This window comes from Oncorhynchus gorbuscha, linkage group LG06 (assembly GCF_021184085.1).
Source record: "Oncorhynchus gorbuscha isolate QuinsamMale2020 ecotype Even-year linkage group LG06, OgorEven_v1.0, whole genome shotgun sequence".
Classification (NCBI taxonomy): Eukaryota; Metazoa; Chordata; class Actinopteri; order Salmoniformes; family Salmonidae; genus Oncorhynchus; species Oncorhynchus gorbuscha.
In genome coordinates this window covers 11,898,547-11,915,425 of record NC_060178.1, presented here as the reverse complement: position 1 = coordinate 11,915,425, position 16,879 = coordinate 11,898,547, and the positions used below count along the sequence as shown (strand labels likewise).

General features: G+C 40.1%; 1 protein-coding gene across 3 annotated transcripts; it reads left to right on the top strand.

The window, feature by feature from the left end:
• The first annotated feature begins 2,999 nt into the window (after positions 1–2,999).
• On the top strand, positions 3,000–16,174 carry znf143b (zinc finger protein 143b). 3 transcript variants are annotated; one of them, XM_046352345.1, is made up of 16 exons: positions 3,000–3,151; positions 7,920–8,033; positions 8,411–8,494; positions 8,729–8,824; positions 9,065–9,145; positions 9,397–9,590; positions 10,054–10,116; positions 10,386–10,502; positions 10,668–10,743; positions 10,866–10,991; positions 11,336–11,515; positions 11,704–11,931; positions 12,240–12,385; positions 12,706–12,855; positions 13,352–13,498; positions 15,939–16,174. In XM_046352345.1, the coding sequence occupies exons 2-16, from the start codon at positions 7,928–7,930 to the stop codon at positions 16,020–16,022; spliced, it is 1,878 nt and encodes a 625-aa protein (XP_046208301.1). In that variant the 5' UTR covers positions 3,000–3,151; positions 7,920–7,927; the 3' UTR covers positions 16,023–16,174. The 3 variants fall into 3 exon arrangements, 2 of the variants coding, with proteins under 2 accessions (XP_046208301.1, XP_046208302.1); XR_006839209.1 differs by lacking the exons at positions 12,706–12,855; positions 15,939–16,174 and adding an exon at positions 12,610–12,705 and having other exon boundaries at positions 13,352–13,486; XM_046352346.1 differs by lacking the exons at positions 13,352–13,498; positions 15,939–16,174 and having other exon boundaries at positions 12,610–12,849.
• The last annotated feature ends 705 nt before the right edge of the window (positions 16,175–16,879 follow it).

The window sequence follows — 16,879 nt, the reverse complement described above, 5'->3', positions numbered from 1 at the left end:
GTATTAGGGTAAAACTAGGCCCTCAAAATAAGGCCTTATGAAAAATCTATTGTATTGTCTTCCATTTAATTTGAATGACAATATATTCACTTATGATCTCATTTGGTGAAGATCACAGGACTGAAAATGAAAGAATGCAACAACCAACAAACATGGTTGGTTCTGGCAATTCTAAAATTCACTCGAAAAGCACCCTGGGAAATATACAAATAAGGCGATTGAATTCCGGTCTCGGAGGGCCGAAATGTTTCTGGTTTGGGATTTTTTTAATGGTTCTTCAAATAACCATCCCATTTATGGTTCTTCAGAGACTCTTAAAATGGTTCCCCTATGTTATCGCTTTCAAGAACCTTATTAGGTTCAAATTTACCTTTATTTTTAAGAGTGTAGATGCAAGTACAACACATGCATTTGTTCTCTTTCACACACATAGGGCTTCACACTTACTGTAGCCTACGTGTATGCAAATTCAACTGTTACTATACTCAATCAGGAAATGGAGGAACACACAGGAATAGGCAAAAATTACAAAACACTATTACAATTTTTTTTGTATGATAAAATACTTGTATTTTTAAAAATGTATTTAATTAAAATACATGTATTTGCAAATACAGTGCATACCAGACTCTAATAATGACCTAATCATGCTCTTCAGTTAAGTATGTCATTTGATTAATCAGCTGTGTTTGCTAGGGATGGAGGAAAAAGTGTGATGCCAATCAGGCCCTCGAGGACTGGAGTTGCCCACCCCTGTATGGGGATGTTTTTCAGGGACTGGGAGACTAGTCAGGCTTGAGGGAAAGATAAACCGATCAAAGTAGAGAGAGATCATTGATGAAAACCTGCTCCAGAGAGCTAAGGACCTCAGACTGGGGCAAAGGTTCACCAGCTAACAGGACAACGACCCTAAGCACACAACCAAGACAACGCAGGAGTTGCTTCGGGACAAGTCTCTGAATGTCCTTGAGTGGCCCAGCCAGAGCCGGGACTTGAACCCAATCTAACATCTCTGGAGAGACCTGAAAATAGCTGGGCAGCGGTGTCATACCCAAGAAGACTCAAGGGTGTAATCGCTGCCAAAGGTGCTTCAACAACGTACTGACTAAAGGATCTGAATACTTATGTAAATGTGATATTTCAGTTTTTTCTTTGTCATTATGGGGTATTGTGTGTAGATTGATGAGGGGGGAAAACAATTTAATACATTTTAGAATAAGGCTGTAACATAACAAAATATGAAAAGTCAAGGGGTCTGTATACTTTTCAAATGCACTGTTTGTTCAAATAGATGCAGGGTTTTTATTTCAGCTGTTCAGAAATAAGGCAAAGACATAGGCTGCATCATCGTGGTTCAGAATGATTCAAGCTTTTTAATAATGGAAATTCCCCTAGCCAAACATGTTCAATGTTAAATTGACAAAACATGGAAAATATTCCATTGTCCTGTCAGGTCCACATCTTCACCTGCGGGATTAAAACTTGACTTAATTTCTCTCGTGAATGATCTGATTTCTCTCTAAAGAAACCACAGGTTGGGCTCACAAAAAAACCTACCTAAATGGAATTCAAGTAATTGGACCAACGTTGGTCAATTAGTTGTTTAATAGCACCCCACCCCCCAAAAAATGTTGGTTAGCTCAGCGTTAGCAAAGATTATGGATATACTGACACTTAGCAGCAGCTATGTTAGATAAAGTGCATGCGCAGAAAATGATCCGGATCATTAGCTTTAAGAAAAAATACAATTGAAAATAAATGCATTTTTCAAATTGATTTCCAATATTATATAACATTTTATTTAACTAGGCAAGTCAGTTAAAACAAATTCTTATTTACAATGATGGCCAAGGAATAGTGACTTGTTCTACCTGCTCTAACCACTAGGCTACCTGCTCTAACCACTAGGCTACCTGCTCTAACCACGAGGGCTCTAACCAGAGTGACAGGATTTGGACCTTGCTCTCAGGTCAGGGCTCTAACCATAGGCTACCTGCTCTAACCACTAGGCTACCTGCAACCTGCTCTAACCACTAGGCTACCTGCTTAACCACTAGGGCACAATGCTCTAACCACTAGGCTACCTGCTCTAACCACGAGGCTACCTGCTCTAACCACTAGGCTACCTGCTCTAACCACTAGGCTACCTGCTCTAACCACTAGGCTACCTGCTCTAACCACTAGGCTACCTGCTCTAACCACTAGGCTACCTGCTCTAACCACTAGGCTACCTGCTCTAACCACTAGGCTACCTGCTCTAACCACTAGGCTACCTGCTCTAGGCTACCTGCTCTAACCACTAGGCTACCTGCCACAAAGAATGTTCTACAAAATGTGTTAAGAGTGTAACTTGTCTATAGTGTAATAAGACCCCCCACAAAAAAATAAACTTTATCTGTGATATTTCACACACACACACAAATATTTTATTTTCCTTAGGTGGGCGTGGGTGAAAACTCAGTATATGTAGCCATGGCCTAAAAATAGACTATATAAATTACAAATGAGTGTGAGCCCTTATATATCCAACTTATACGTTACCTTTTGTAGGGTAATTCTGTTTCATTAAGTCTGATATACAATAAGCTTGCATAAAGGTCACGTTATCATGTCTGCATCAATACTCAGCCGTCACGAGCTCAGTTCACTGCATTGCCCACATACCCCCATTTTTTTCCCACACAACTTTGTTTTCAACATGGATGCTCGACATTTCCCAGTAAATGCTGTTTACATGGAACATTTACAGACTAATTTGATCTCAGCTGTATGACATAAGACAGAAATTAGAAAGGCTCATAACGATCTAGGTACATGTTACGTAAAATGCAAAGCGTCAACCGTTTTGTAACGTTAAAAATAACATTTAGTCAAACGCCACAAACAATACACATAATGGCGCCTGCTAGGGGCCCATGAACGTGTATAGTGAAAATATTACCTGAAATTGCGAAGGTTTAGCTGGTATGTGGCCAATGGGAAGACCACCATTGAGGTGTAGACAACCAATAGAATGGTGGTAATTCAGTTGGGGTTGGTCTTTGTTGCAACGGCTTTTCTTCATACATGTTCCCGGGTGCAAATGCTCTCATAACGTTTCCTGCACTGATGCATGGTGGTCGAACGGAGGGATTGTTGGAAAATTGCGGAGGTTAGTATATAAATTGGGTATTTTTTTTTTTACCCAGTGTGCATTATTCCCACAGCCATCTCTGAGAAGAACTACAACAGGGACTGTAAATGAGGGACGGGAGAAACCTGCTTTACAATAAAATTGAATGTCAAAGAACAATCTTTCTTAACCTGAATTAGCTAGCCAATAGATTTTCTTGTTGCTTAAGTGCATTACGAGCTACGTGTGCAACCCGCTATAGTGTTCCTATTATGCGACCAATTATTGTTCGGCTACACAGCTGGTTGTGTAACAGTCAATGTAGCCTATTGGGATACTCCAATTCAACAAATTTAGGCTAGGCTATCACTTGATGAATTGCGGTTTGTCTTAACACAGATTATCTTTATGTATCGTTAACTCGTGTGCAGTCTTCTAACTCAGTTGTTCCCAACGTTTTAAGGTTACTGTACCACTAATTTAATTTCTCTGCCCGGAGTATTCCCTCATGTGCATTTTACCAGTAGGCCTATGGACTCATGTCGAAGTATCCGCTGTGGCTAGGGCAAACACCCTCAGTGGGTCTAGTACTCGTAGGGAAAAACTTTCCTAGCTATCCTGCTCTGGCACATGACAGTTTAGAAGTTGCAACATTTGTAACAACGCGTCTGTCTCAAGCTTGCAAGTCATTTTACCAAATAAAGTTAGTGTATGTTGCCTAATAAATCAAATGTGTATACCAATACTTAATATACATAGCAATTTAAAGTCGTCAACGTTTTCTTTACAAGACAGAATGCTGAATAAAATAAGATTTGCACTTATTCTGTTACAGGTTGTATGTGTGGTTGGTCTTTGAGACACTTCCACAGTGAAGTATTGCTTACCTGACTTTTTAGATTCGTATTGGTATATATATATTTTTTTACATTGAACCTTTATCTAGGTAAGTCAGTTAAGAGCAAATTCTGATTTGTAATGACAGCCAAACCTGGATGACGCTGGGCCAATTGTGCACCGTCATATGGAACTCCCAGTCACGGCTGGATGTGATACAGCCTGGATTCGACCAAGGGACTGTAGTGACACTTCTTGCATTGAGATGCCGCTGCGCCACTCAGGATACTGATCATTTATTGCCAGAGAGGGGTTGTTTACGTAACAGGTTGAAATAATTAACTTTGCAGGTTAGGAGAACTAATGCAGTAGGTTAGGTGAATTCAATTAACATAGCGGTTTAGGCTTAGCTACCATGCTACAGTTGTCAACAACAGTTGTCCCTGATAAGACCACTGGATAGAGCTTTAGGCCAACTCTATCTAACTACAACGGTAGAAACTAAAGTTCCATCTGTGGTGAGAAATCATCTGTATCATAACACCGATACTGTCGTTGAACTTGATATCACCTGGTACATGTGCAGAACCATGTAAACACCTGCAGACTTTGCTTACATGCATGTGTCGTTGCATGTTCTTCCATCTTGTGCACATGCCTTTGGTCACAAGCAAACAAATCTTTATTGCCACATACCGAGACCATCGTTTTGAAGTTGGCTAAATAACACTTTCCTGGGGATATTTTGTCTAAAATGTCAACCAAGTGAAGGACCAACAACATTGATAATTGGTAGAGTAAGTTCAGCTGAAGTGTATGCAACATTCTGACTTGTAAAGGGAATGTAACTTAAATGTGCGTGGCGTTGCCTACATAATTGAAAGGCATCGTCATATTTTGTGTATGTAGTGTCAATGGCTGTCGCTACATCTTTTTGCCCTAGATATTTTTTGTATTTTATTGAACCTTTTTTTATTTTATCAGGGAGTCATACTGTGACCAAGGTCTCTTTTACAGATGAGCCCTGAATAGCAGAAAATACACATCAATGTAAATACAAAGAGCAAGCAGAAAGAAAAACACGGGCACAAAAATTCAAATCGAAGTTTATTTGTCACGTGAGCCGAATACAACGGGTGTAAACCTTACAGTGAAATGCTTACTTACAGGCTCTTAAAAACAAACACATTCACAGTCTAGGACCGATAGGACCGTTGACTGAATAATCTGCTTTCTAATATTTAGCTAGAGGCCGGACCTATTTCTATAGAAGAAGCCCATTTTTATTCTTAGCTTCTTAACTAACTCATCAATATTATTTTTAAAAGACAGCGTTTCATCTATCCATATGTCCAGATATTTCTAAGCAGGAACACGATCGGATCGATATGGACACCATCCATAGTACATAAGCTTAAATCATCATAGTTATTTTTATGTGCTCCAGAGAACAACACGTACTTAGTTTTACCTGCATTCAGTACTATTTTCAGGTCTATAAAGTTTTTCTGTAATACAATGAGGGTAGACTATAGAGCCTGGTCACCTGTGGGGGCAATGGCATACACAACAGTATCATCGGCATATAAGTGCAGGTTATTATTATTTATTTTTTACAGACAAGGCGATATTGTTCATTTAAGCTGTAAAAAGTACAGGACCCAGAATCGACACCAGTGGGACACCTTTGGTAATATCCAGGAAACCTGATTTAACACCATCGATAGATACACAATGAGGTCTATCTGTCAAGTCATTTTTAAACCATTTACATGCAGCCTGGTCTAGGCCAATTTTAGGACTGCCTTTTGAATTTGCAGTGTGTGATCAACAGTATCGAAAGCCTTTGTGCTGCCCTCTTCATTGACTTGTCAATGTTGCTTTTTATCCATACAGTTAACCACATTTATAACTAGGGATGCAGACTGATTTACATTTCAAGATAGGAAAGATCTTAGCTGAGAATTAATCAAGGATTCAAATATTTTCGCTCAGCAAGAACATTTTAGGAGCAGAGTGATTTAATAATCATTTAGGTTACCACCTTTTGTGAAGGGGGAGAACATGGGCCGCCTTCCAAACCTTGGGGATAGTACCAGATATAATTGTCAGGTTGAAAATATGGGTTAATGATTCAGCAATCGGGGTGGTTTTTAATCATCAATCTTAAGCAAGGCATCTAGCACACTGAACTGAACAAAAATATAAACGCAACATGTAAAGTGTTGGTCCCATGTTTCAGTAGCTGAAATAAAAGATCCCAGAAATGTTACATACGCCCAAAAAGCTTATCTCTCATTCTGTGCACAAATGTGTTTATATCCCTGTTAGTGAGGATTTCTCCTTTGCCAAAATAATCCATCCACCAGACAGGTGTGGCATATCAAGAAGCTGATTAAACAGCATGATAATTACACGCGTGCATCTTGTGCTGGAACAAAAGGCCACTCTCTAAAATGTGTACTTTTGTCACAACACAATGCCACAGATGTCTGCAGGAATGTCCACCAGAGTTGTTGCCAGAGAATTGAATGCTAGTGTTAATAATAAACTGGTCTTGAACATCTCTACTAAGAGCATTGTTTTTGGTACAAGTTATTCCATAAGTTCTAGAACTTAGCTGAATCTGGTAATGAATGGTGTTGAGGAGACTAAATTACTTGGCGTTACCTTAGATAGTTTACAATCATTGTCAAAACATATAGATTCAATGGTTGTAAAGACGGGGGGAGGCTCTGCTTTTTTGACACCACACTCCACAAAGCATGTCCTGCAGGCTTTTTTTGTATCTTAATTATTGTCCAGTCAAGTGGTGCGAAGAAAGACTTAGTTAAGCTGCAGCTGGCCCAGAACAGAGCCACACGTCTTGCTCTTCATTGTAATCAGAGAGCTAATATTTATACTATGCATGCCAGTCTCTCTTGGGTAAGAGTTGAGGAAAGACTGCGTTACTTCTCGTTTTATAAGAGACATTAATGTGCTGGAAATTCCAAATAGTTTGCATAGTCAACTTACACACAGCACTGACATACACACCCCACCAGATGTGCCACCAGGGGACTTTTCACAGTCCAGAACAAATTCAAGGAAACATGCAGTAAGTATTATACAGAGCCATTAGTGCATGAAACTCCCATCTTATATAGTGCAAGGGAACAGCAAACCTTGTTTCAAAAAACAAATAAAGCAACATTCACGGCACAATGCCTTTCCCCCGTGTAATCTACTTGTGTCTATGTACTGACATGTATGTGTAACTGATAGATGCACACACACTACACGTTAATGTTTTTTCAATGTATGTAAATTGTAAAGTCTTTTTGTCTGTAATGTTTTTTTGTTGTTGTCGGACCCAAGTAAGACTGTTGCCATTGGAGTCGGCTAATGGGGATCCTAAATGTATCAAATAAAACATTTTTAATTTCTCTACCATAAGCCGCCTCCAATGTTGTTTTAGAGAATTTGGAAGTACGTCTAACCGGCCTCACAACCGCAGACCATGTGTATGGCGTCGTGTGGGCGACCGGTTTGGTGAAGGTAGTGCTCCATGTTGGGGTTATGGTATGGGCAGGCATTAGCTACGGACAATGAATACAACTCCATTTTTAAATACGGCATTTTGAATGCAAAAAAATACAGTGATGTGATTGTGAGGCCCCCTTTTTTATGCACAAATTAAATAATTAAATTAAACTTGTATTTCATAATTTGAAACTGAATTGAGCATCGCATTGTTTTCCGATTCAATTGAATTAAATTCAAATTCAATATTTATATATTCAGTTTCAACATGGTATATATTTACATTTTTTTCATCTGTGTATCAAGTTTACAAAACTCTAATTTCAAATTGACCAAAGTTTCATATATTCAACTTCTCAGATTTTAGGTTTTCAAGTTAAGTTCTCTAAATTCAGAACCAGAGACATCTTGAATCCTGTTTGTTTTTTTGTCCTGTTTGTTTGAGTAGGTTGAGATATGCTCTTGGCCCAGATAAACTGTGACTCCGAGGCGATGGCAGAGTTCCAGGATGCAGACGGCCAGCAGGTGACCCTCTGTCTGGCCGAGGCAGTGACCGTGGCAGGTGAGCTCTGTCGGGGTCCTAACCCAACACGGGAGGTCAAAGGGTCAAACCAACTACTAATGGGAAGTGGTCAGAGAATATAATTAGATGTATGTATCACAGTTCAAAGTAAAATACTACAGCAAGCTTGGTACTTTGTTTATATCCCAAGACTGGGTTAGGAAAATAGCTTTCATATTCCCACAGTATAAATACTATGTGTATCAACACTGTCATTCCACTATATCAACATATGTAGATGGGTTTTAGAACTCAACGTGGGACCTAATTAAAGTAACATACTGCCTAATAGAAAAAGTGCACCACCACAATTATTATCGTGTCTCGACCAGCTCTTAGTTGAGTACGTTAATACTGACTGTTATGATCCTATATAGACGGCGATCATATGGACACAGTGAGTCTACAGGCGGTAACCCTTGCCGACGGCTCCACAGCATACATACAGCATGACCACAAAGGTAAGCGTGCATCACTCACTCATATCATTATCAGTGAGGTGAGAGAAAAGCAAAAATGTCCACATTTGCCTCAGGTCTTCTCTATGTACAAATGCAAGGTCTTATCCTCTATGGTAAAGATAAGGGAAGGGAGTAAGCTAATCCTAGATCTGTGCTTAGTAGGGGCTTCTGAGACAAGTATGTTGTGGCTCAGTGACAGCTCTGATTAGAGTTCAGTCTAATTGAGAGGAGTAGTTTCCTTTTCAGATGGACAGCTAATGGATGGACAGGTCATCCAACTGGAGGATGGGTCTACTGCATACGTCCAGCATATGTCCATGCCAAAATCAGGTGAAGGAAATGAACCAGACTCTTACATGTACTTTTACATCCATTGTTGGGAAGGGCCCGTGAGTAACCATTTCACTGTTAGTCTACACCTGTTGTTTACGATGCATGTGAACATAAACATTTGATTTTTGACCTGAGCTTCTCTGGCATAACCTGGATAACATTTGTGTTTCGTTGACAGATGTTTGTGTATAATGCATTTCTAGAGACTACCATGTGTATTGCATGTTTATATTGTAGGAGGAGACAGTTTGCAACTTGAAGATGGACAGGCTGTCCAGCTAGAAGATGGAACAACAGCCTACATTCATGCACCCAAAGGTAAATGTTGTTCATCAAGGATGTAGGTCGGATTCTGTCTGGTCTATCTTTATTTCTTCTCTTGGATTGGCATTAGGTTTAGGTATAATTATTTATCATTAGCAATAGGATAGAAGTGACACCTTTCTCTTTGTTAGGCCATGTGATATTTTTTGCCTCAAATTCAATCTCAGGTGTACAAGAATACCTAGGGGAGTAGTGACTAGGGGCCACATTGGTCACGTTTAACCTTTCTCCTGATACCTCCTCAGAGACATATGAACAGAGTAGCTTGCAGGCGGTGCAGTTGGAGGACGGCAGCACGGCATACATCCAGCACACGGTGCACATGCCCCAGTCCAACACCATCCTGGCCATTCAGGCCGACGGCACCATCTCCGACCTGCAGACAGACGGGGGCATAGACTCGGAGACCATCAGTGTGCTGGAGCAGTACACCACCAAGGTAGTGTGATATCTAAACCCAGAGCCATAGAGGGAAGTATAGATTTATTCATATAGACATGGATACTAAACATGTCACCTCTGCTTTGCTCTGCAACATGGTCATGAAAAGACTGGGTTGACTAAGTATTTGGTTCCTTCCCTTATTTCTGCACACATTAAAGCTGGGTGGGAGTAGAGAATGTTCCATGTTACTATAGGGCAGGGGTACCCAACTCTTACCTACGAGGTCCAGAGTCTAATGGTTTTCTGTTTCTACCTTGCAATTAATTGCAAGGCACCTGTTGTCCCAGGTCTAAGTCAGTCCCTTTATTAGAGGGGAACAATGAAAGTATGCAGTGGAACTGGCTTTGAGGTCCAGAGTAGAGTTTGAGGACTCAAGGTTATGGGCTGCAGTATTGCTGTGAAGAGAGTCTCATTCAGAAGCACTATATAATGATGCATTTAATTTGCTTGTTTGCCAGGTGGAGAATTTAGAGAGTGGGCTGTTTGGCCGAGAGGAGACTGATAATGGCATCCACATGCAGGTACTGTCACTCAGCTGGATAATGTTCATTAGAGCAGGGTTTTTCAACCCTCGCACCCAGATGTTTCACATGTTTTGTTTTAACCCTAAACTGGCACGCAACAAATAACTTTTGAAAACATTTTGCAATGGAAAACAAAAAGGTACGTATCTTACTCCACAAGTCCAGGTAGATCCTCTGTGTTTTAGTACGGTCTCTTCCTGTTTGGTGGCTAATGAACAAAAGACCCTGGTTTGTCATGAGGACCTAATGTCTCCTCTTCTCTTCAGATTGTTCTCCAGGGTCAAGAGGGTAGGACAGGAAGGGTTTCACACGTAGGGGAGAAGTCCTTCCACTGTGACCACGAGGACTGTGGGAAACTCTTTACCACTGCTCACCATCTAAAGGCAAGGCCTTGTGTTTGACTCAATACCATTCTCCTCTCTATGTCAAATATTTTCTCTAATGAGTTTTGTTCTTCTTACTTCTAATAAAAGCTAGAGTATTTTGTGTGTGTGTGTAGTTTGTTTTTACTGTTGCTGTAATATAGCTTTGTTTGTGTTTCCCCACAGGTACACGAGAGATGCCACACTGGAGATAAGCCATATATCTGTGACCACATTGGCTGTGGGAAGAAGTTTGCTACAGGTAGCAAGCTACTGTGAGGGCTTTAACTCTTCTCATGGGTTATACAACCTTGCTGATTTCTTCTTTGTGTTTAAATTGTCTCCAGACTAAAGTTGTTTGGCACCTTGTTTTGTCCTCTTCAGGGTATGGGCTGAAGAGTCACTCGCGTACACACACTGGGGAAAAGCCTTACCGCTGCCAGGAGATCAACTGCCAAAAGTCTTTCAAAACATCCGGAGACCTACAGAAACACACACGGACACACACAGGTACAATACACTGGTACAATACACTCCCGGTAGAAATGCACTGGTACAATACACTCCCGGTAGAAATGCACTGGTACAATACACTCCCGGTAGAAATGCACTGGTACAATACACTCCCGGTAGAAATGCACTGGTACAAGGAAGAGGATGGGTTCCACTTATTCTTCCACCTATTGAGTTTTCTTTGTCACTGTCTCCTCTGCCTTGTGTTGGGGTCAGGTTGCTATTTTCAATATAGGCCATTGATAGATCTCAGGTTTCTCACTCTCAAACCCCCATTATGTCTAATGTACATTCTGAGACGTAGTCTTACTCTCGTTTGTCCTGCCTTGTGTTGTTTTCAGGAGAGAAGCCATTCAAATGTCCTGTTGAGGGCTGCGGACGGTCGTTCACCACCTCCAACATCCGCAAGGTTCACATCCGCACGCACACCGGAGAGCGGCCGTACTACTGCGCTGAGCCCAGCTGCGGGCGATCCTTCGCCAGCGCCACCAACTACAAGAACCACATGAGGATTCATACAGGCATGTACCAAAATACTAGGCTTCTTTGTTACATGTTATTTACATGGCCATATAGGAAGGAGCTGTCTGATGGAGACTTTTTGGACCAAAATGTCATGTTCTTTTTTTTGAAGCAATCACAATATACCTTGACTGAGTTGTTTTTTTGCCCAATGATAACAATGTGTTGTACCTGTCCATGTGTCCAGGAGAGAAACCTTACGTGTGCACCCTGCCAGGGTGTGATAAGCGATTCACGGAGTACTCCAGCCTGTACAAGCACCATGTGGTCCACACGCACTGCAAGCCCTACAACTGCAACTACTGTGGGAAGACTTACAAACAGATCTCAACCCTGGCTATGCACAAGCGCACAGCGCACAATGACACGGAGCCCATCGAAGAGGAGCACCAGGCCTACTTTGAGCAACCCACAGGTCAGTGTTTGTGTGTACGCCTGTGCACATAATGAGAGGGAAAAGTAACTGCACTCTGTACTCAGCTGTGACATATAGTAGACAGAATAGAAGTTTACCTCTTTCTAAAGAAATGGCGAATGATGAAATCATTGATTTCTTAAATTATGTTGAATACTGACAAATTGCAATGATTGCTTGGATACGGAGATGACTTTCATTGGCCCTCATTCAATCTCAGACGACCTGTCATCAACACGTTAAACCTGACCCTATTAATTTATTCTGTGGGTTTCTAAGCTTGACCCTGTTTTCCCTGTCTGATTCAGATGCCATTGATGATCCCGATGTCACCTACACATCTGTCGTGGAGGTGGACGACTCCTTGTTGGGACAGGTGTCTGTGGGGACCCCAGAGGTTCTAGGGCAACAGCACCAAGTGTCTCTAGTCACTCAGGATGGAACAACACAGCAGGTAAGCATCCATGTCACACATCAGTGTTTCCCCCACTATTGGCTCACTTTCTCTATCTTGCAGTCGCTCTGGATAAGAGCGTCTGCTAAATGACTTAAATGTAAATGTAATTTTATATTATTCTTTGCTTTTCATGTCTTTTCGCTGGAACGAATGATCTTTAAACTTAAATAATGCATTGCTGGGTGCGTAACAGGAACTGTTTTTCACGAACTCTTTTATAGAGGAAATGAAGAAACACCATTCGTACACGTGTGTTGATGAGTGCATGTTGTGACGGTTGGAGTAGTAGGAAACGAGCTGATGTTGTTATACTTCAGGTCAGTATCTCCGAGGCGGATTTGCAAGCGATGGGCGGTACAATTACCATGGTAACACAAGAAGGTACCACCATCACCATCCCAGCCCATGAGCTGATGTCACAAGGGCATTCTGTCACCATGGTGACAGAGGATGGCACAGAGGGACAGGTATCTATCAATTATTAAAGAATGTTTAGTTATAATTATTTTTATGTAAAGTTGGGTGTTATTTAAAAAAAAATTATATTCTGGGTTGCTGCCCATCTGCACTACTGCCAATGTCCATTCTATGTACTAGGAAATATATGTACCTACAATTCTTTTTCTGGGTAGATGTTGGTAAACCAAGTATACCTTCAGCAAAAAGAAAATAAAGATTCTACACACTCCCAATACATGTGGGATTTATAAAAAAAAAATATATATATATTTTTCAAAACATGAGTGACCAACAACAAAACATACTACAGCATAATTACATGTAATCTACAATATTTATTATAATAAACGGACAAAATACAGGATTTATTTTGACTTAAGGGACAAAATGTTTCGAGGCCTAATCAATCTCACTTCGGAGCAAAGTCTTTGTGTCCTTGATTTTTGCGTTCTATATTTTATACTCTGTATTCTCTTTTTCAAATGTTATTTCTGTCCTCTGCAGGTGCAAATTATGACCCCAGATATGACCACGTACCAGACAGTGGAGGAGGTGGATTTTATCCAGGAACAGGAGCACCAGGTGGTGTCTTCAAGCCCTCACCCGGTCACCCTATTGGCTACTTCCAATGGCACTCACATCGCTGTACAGGTATGCCACAATGAGAAGCCTATGGTTGTTAGTTAGGTTGCGTTTACACAGTTACCCCAATTCTAGTGTATTGGCAAATCTGATACCTAGGTCTATCTGATCTTTTCCCCAATGTGTAAATGGAAAAAACAACATAGAATCTGATCTTTAGGCTGTGTTTACACAGGAAGGCCAATTATTGACAAAAGAGCTTACCTGTTTGGTCAAAAGACCAATTAGTGGAAAAAGATCAGAATTGGGCTGCCTGTGTACGTGCATTCGTATGTGAATCTCAATCCTGATACAATTCTGATGCTTCAAATGTGACCTCAGTCTGGATATATATATATATATATATACATACACACACACACACACATCTTTCACATTACCTGCTGTTACCATGACAACCACCACAAAATTTAAAGGAGCAGTGACAGGAAATTAGCGTTTCATCTTTGCTCAGTTTTAGAGGCTACGTGTGAATACGCAGATCGGATAGAGGTCACATGTAAAACTGAGTGTCAATCAGAATATAACCTGAATTGGGTTCTTCAGATGGCTGTGTAAACACAGCCTTGGTGAACATGTTTACCTAGCTACTTGGTTTGGGAGATGGAAGGTAACACCACAGATGTTTCACATGATATATAAACCTGAAGCATACAGTTGGCATTTCCACTCACTACCAAATATGGTGACGATGGGAAGCCCAGTGGCCGGAGAAGATTGAGCGAGATGGATTTTGTCTGACATTCTGCAAATTTTCTCATCCATTAAGCATTTGATCTCAATGTGTTCTGTTCCCAAAACTACAATCTGTTAGTGGACTTTTTTTATTTTATTTTTAATTAGCCTTTACCCTTTGACAAAGTTTCTAAAAAAAAAATGATGTTGTTTAGTTTGAGTGCAAGGGTGAGTTGAGTAATTGCACTGCGTGGACTTCAGAATAGGTGTTACATAATGGATATATACATGTACATGCTAGAACTCACCAATAGAATCTCTCTAGCTTGGCTCTGCCCCAAATTATTAATTTGCTACCATTGGAAGACCGTAGCCTGTAGTTATCTTGGGTTAGTTATACAAACATTTGGTTCTCACATTACCTGATGTTGCAGATATATTATATATATAATATATATATATATATATGAATGAGAGAGAATTCCATGTGGAAAAGGGAACAACTCCTGCTCTATTCATTCAGTATCCGTCTTAAATTATGTGTTCTGTTTGACTGTTCCCCGTAGTTTTGCCGGATGAGAACACATTGAACTGATTTTTCTGCCATTGATGATATTCACATGAGTTTCAGACCAAACAAAGAGTCATCAGCAAAGATTAAACCTGAGCTATTTGCCATTGGCTAATCCCTCCCCACCCAACCTCTGTGTTTTGCTGTTTAAACACTCCGGTGAACTTGATGGGTAGGTGGGGTTGGATTGGGGTTTAGCAAGAGCTGTGTGCCAAGGGTTGTGGTGACCACTCTCCAGTTCTGGTGTTGACCTAACTGTCTTAATGAAAGAAGGCCTATAGTCACATAATGTGTGGACTGTGGTTTCTATGCAATCGAGGTCCAGTGGACACTTGCCACTAGCCCTGTGGCCCACTACTGCGCAGTCTGATCCCACAGAGTGGCTTGTTGCTTACCAGGATGTTTCCCAAATGGCACCCTGTTCCCTATATAGTGCACTTCTTTTAGCAGGGCTCTGGTCAAAAGTAGTGCAACATAAAGTGTGCCATTTGGGACATGTATTTCCTGCTACTCCAGGAAACACCTAGAATTGACATGATTTACTACATTCTGAATCTTATCACAAGGTACAGAAGGAAGCCAGTCCCCCTGGCGAAGTGTGTGTTTCTTTCCACTTGTACCCTCCAGGCTCCACCCTGTATCTGTTTTGGGTCATTTGGTAATTAAATAAAATGTCAACGTTGATATGTAGTAAACTATATTAATTGCAACAGTAAACTTTGTCACAGAAATGTTTGTTTTTATATAAACACCTGTTATGTTCATAATAATGAAAACATTTGTTGTGAGAAATTAGACTGAAATCATGTAGCCAGTAAGTCAATAACAGTTAATCATTCAGAAGTTCAAAGCTCCCTAGGACTAATATCACTTCAGTGCTACAAGGTGTTAAACAAAGCAAGCCATTGTTCTGCCTGAGGGGGTTCTGTAACAGCCAAAGTGGGCAGATACATGTACTGGCTTGTTAACCCATTGATTGCTTCGATCTGCCCTCTTGTCATGCTAATGAAAATGCAAACACTCTCTAATCCTTCTGTGGTATAACAACCTGTCATGCTCGTTAATCACACAAAAGAGCAATAATACTGATGAGGAAATGGTAGTGGGTTTGAGTGGTGGGGAGATTAATGGATTAAACTTGTGCTAAATATGTTAGACTTTAATTTTTAATAACATATGGTGTTTTTTTGTGTGTTTTTTTAGCTCAGTGATCAACCATCATTGGAAGAAGCCATCAGAATAGCGTCGCGAATACAGCAAGGCGAGACCACCGGATTGGACGATTAACTCCACAATTAACTAATAGCAAAGAATAAATTGTGTCTAAACTATTTTCTAGATTCTACAATAATTGTATATGTGTGTGTATGTATGTGTGTGTGTGTGTATATGTGTATATGTGTATGTATGTGTATATGTATATATGTGTATGTATGTGTGTGTGTATATATATATATATATATACACATAAATATATACACGTGTGTGTGTGTGTGTGTGTGTGTATGTATGTGTATGTGTGTGTGTATGTGTGTGTATGTGTATGTATGTGTATGTATGTGTATGTATGTGTATGTGTATGTATGTGTATGTATGTGTATGTATGTGTGTGTATGTATGTGTATGTATGTGTATGTATATGTATGTATATGTATGTGTATGTATGTGTATGTATGTGTGTGTATGTGTGTGTATGTGTGTGTATGTGTGTGTATATATGTGTATATATGTGTATATATGTGTATATATATATACATACATACATACATACATACATACATACATACATACATACATACATACATACATACATACATACATACATACATACATACATACATACATACATACATACATATATGTGTATATATGTGTATGTATGTGTATATATGTATATGTGTGTGTTTTGATAATTGAAGTCCTATGTGGATTTAATGTGCTCCTTCAGCCATTGGTGAGGACAGGATTATTTCTATTGTGCAACTGCAATGTACAGCTAACTCATTTTTTTTGTAATAAAAATATTAATCACACAATATACTGTGTACATAAAGTTTGTTTGGGGAACAGAGAAAGACAGAACATCATGAACCCCTTGGTCCCATTACCTTACAGTTTTATTGAGACATGCATAGAACAACTAC

Bases quoted from the DNA above. Each gene is read 5' to 3' on its own strand.
- znf143b (XM_046352345.1), top strand. From the start codon at position 7,928: ATGCTCTTGGCCCAGATAAACTGTGACTCCGAGGCGATGGCAGAGTTC. The intron at 10,117-10,385 runs GTACTGTCACTC...TCTTCTCTTCAG, and splicing joins ATAATGGCATCCACATGCAG to ATTGTTCTCCAGGGTCAAGA. The intron at 11,932-12,239 runs GTCAGTGTTTGT...TGTCTGATTCAG, and splicing joins CTACTTTGAGCAACCCACAG to ATGCCATTGATGATCCCGAT.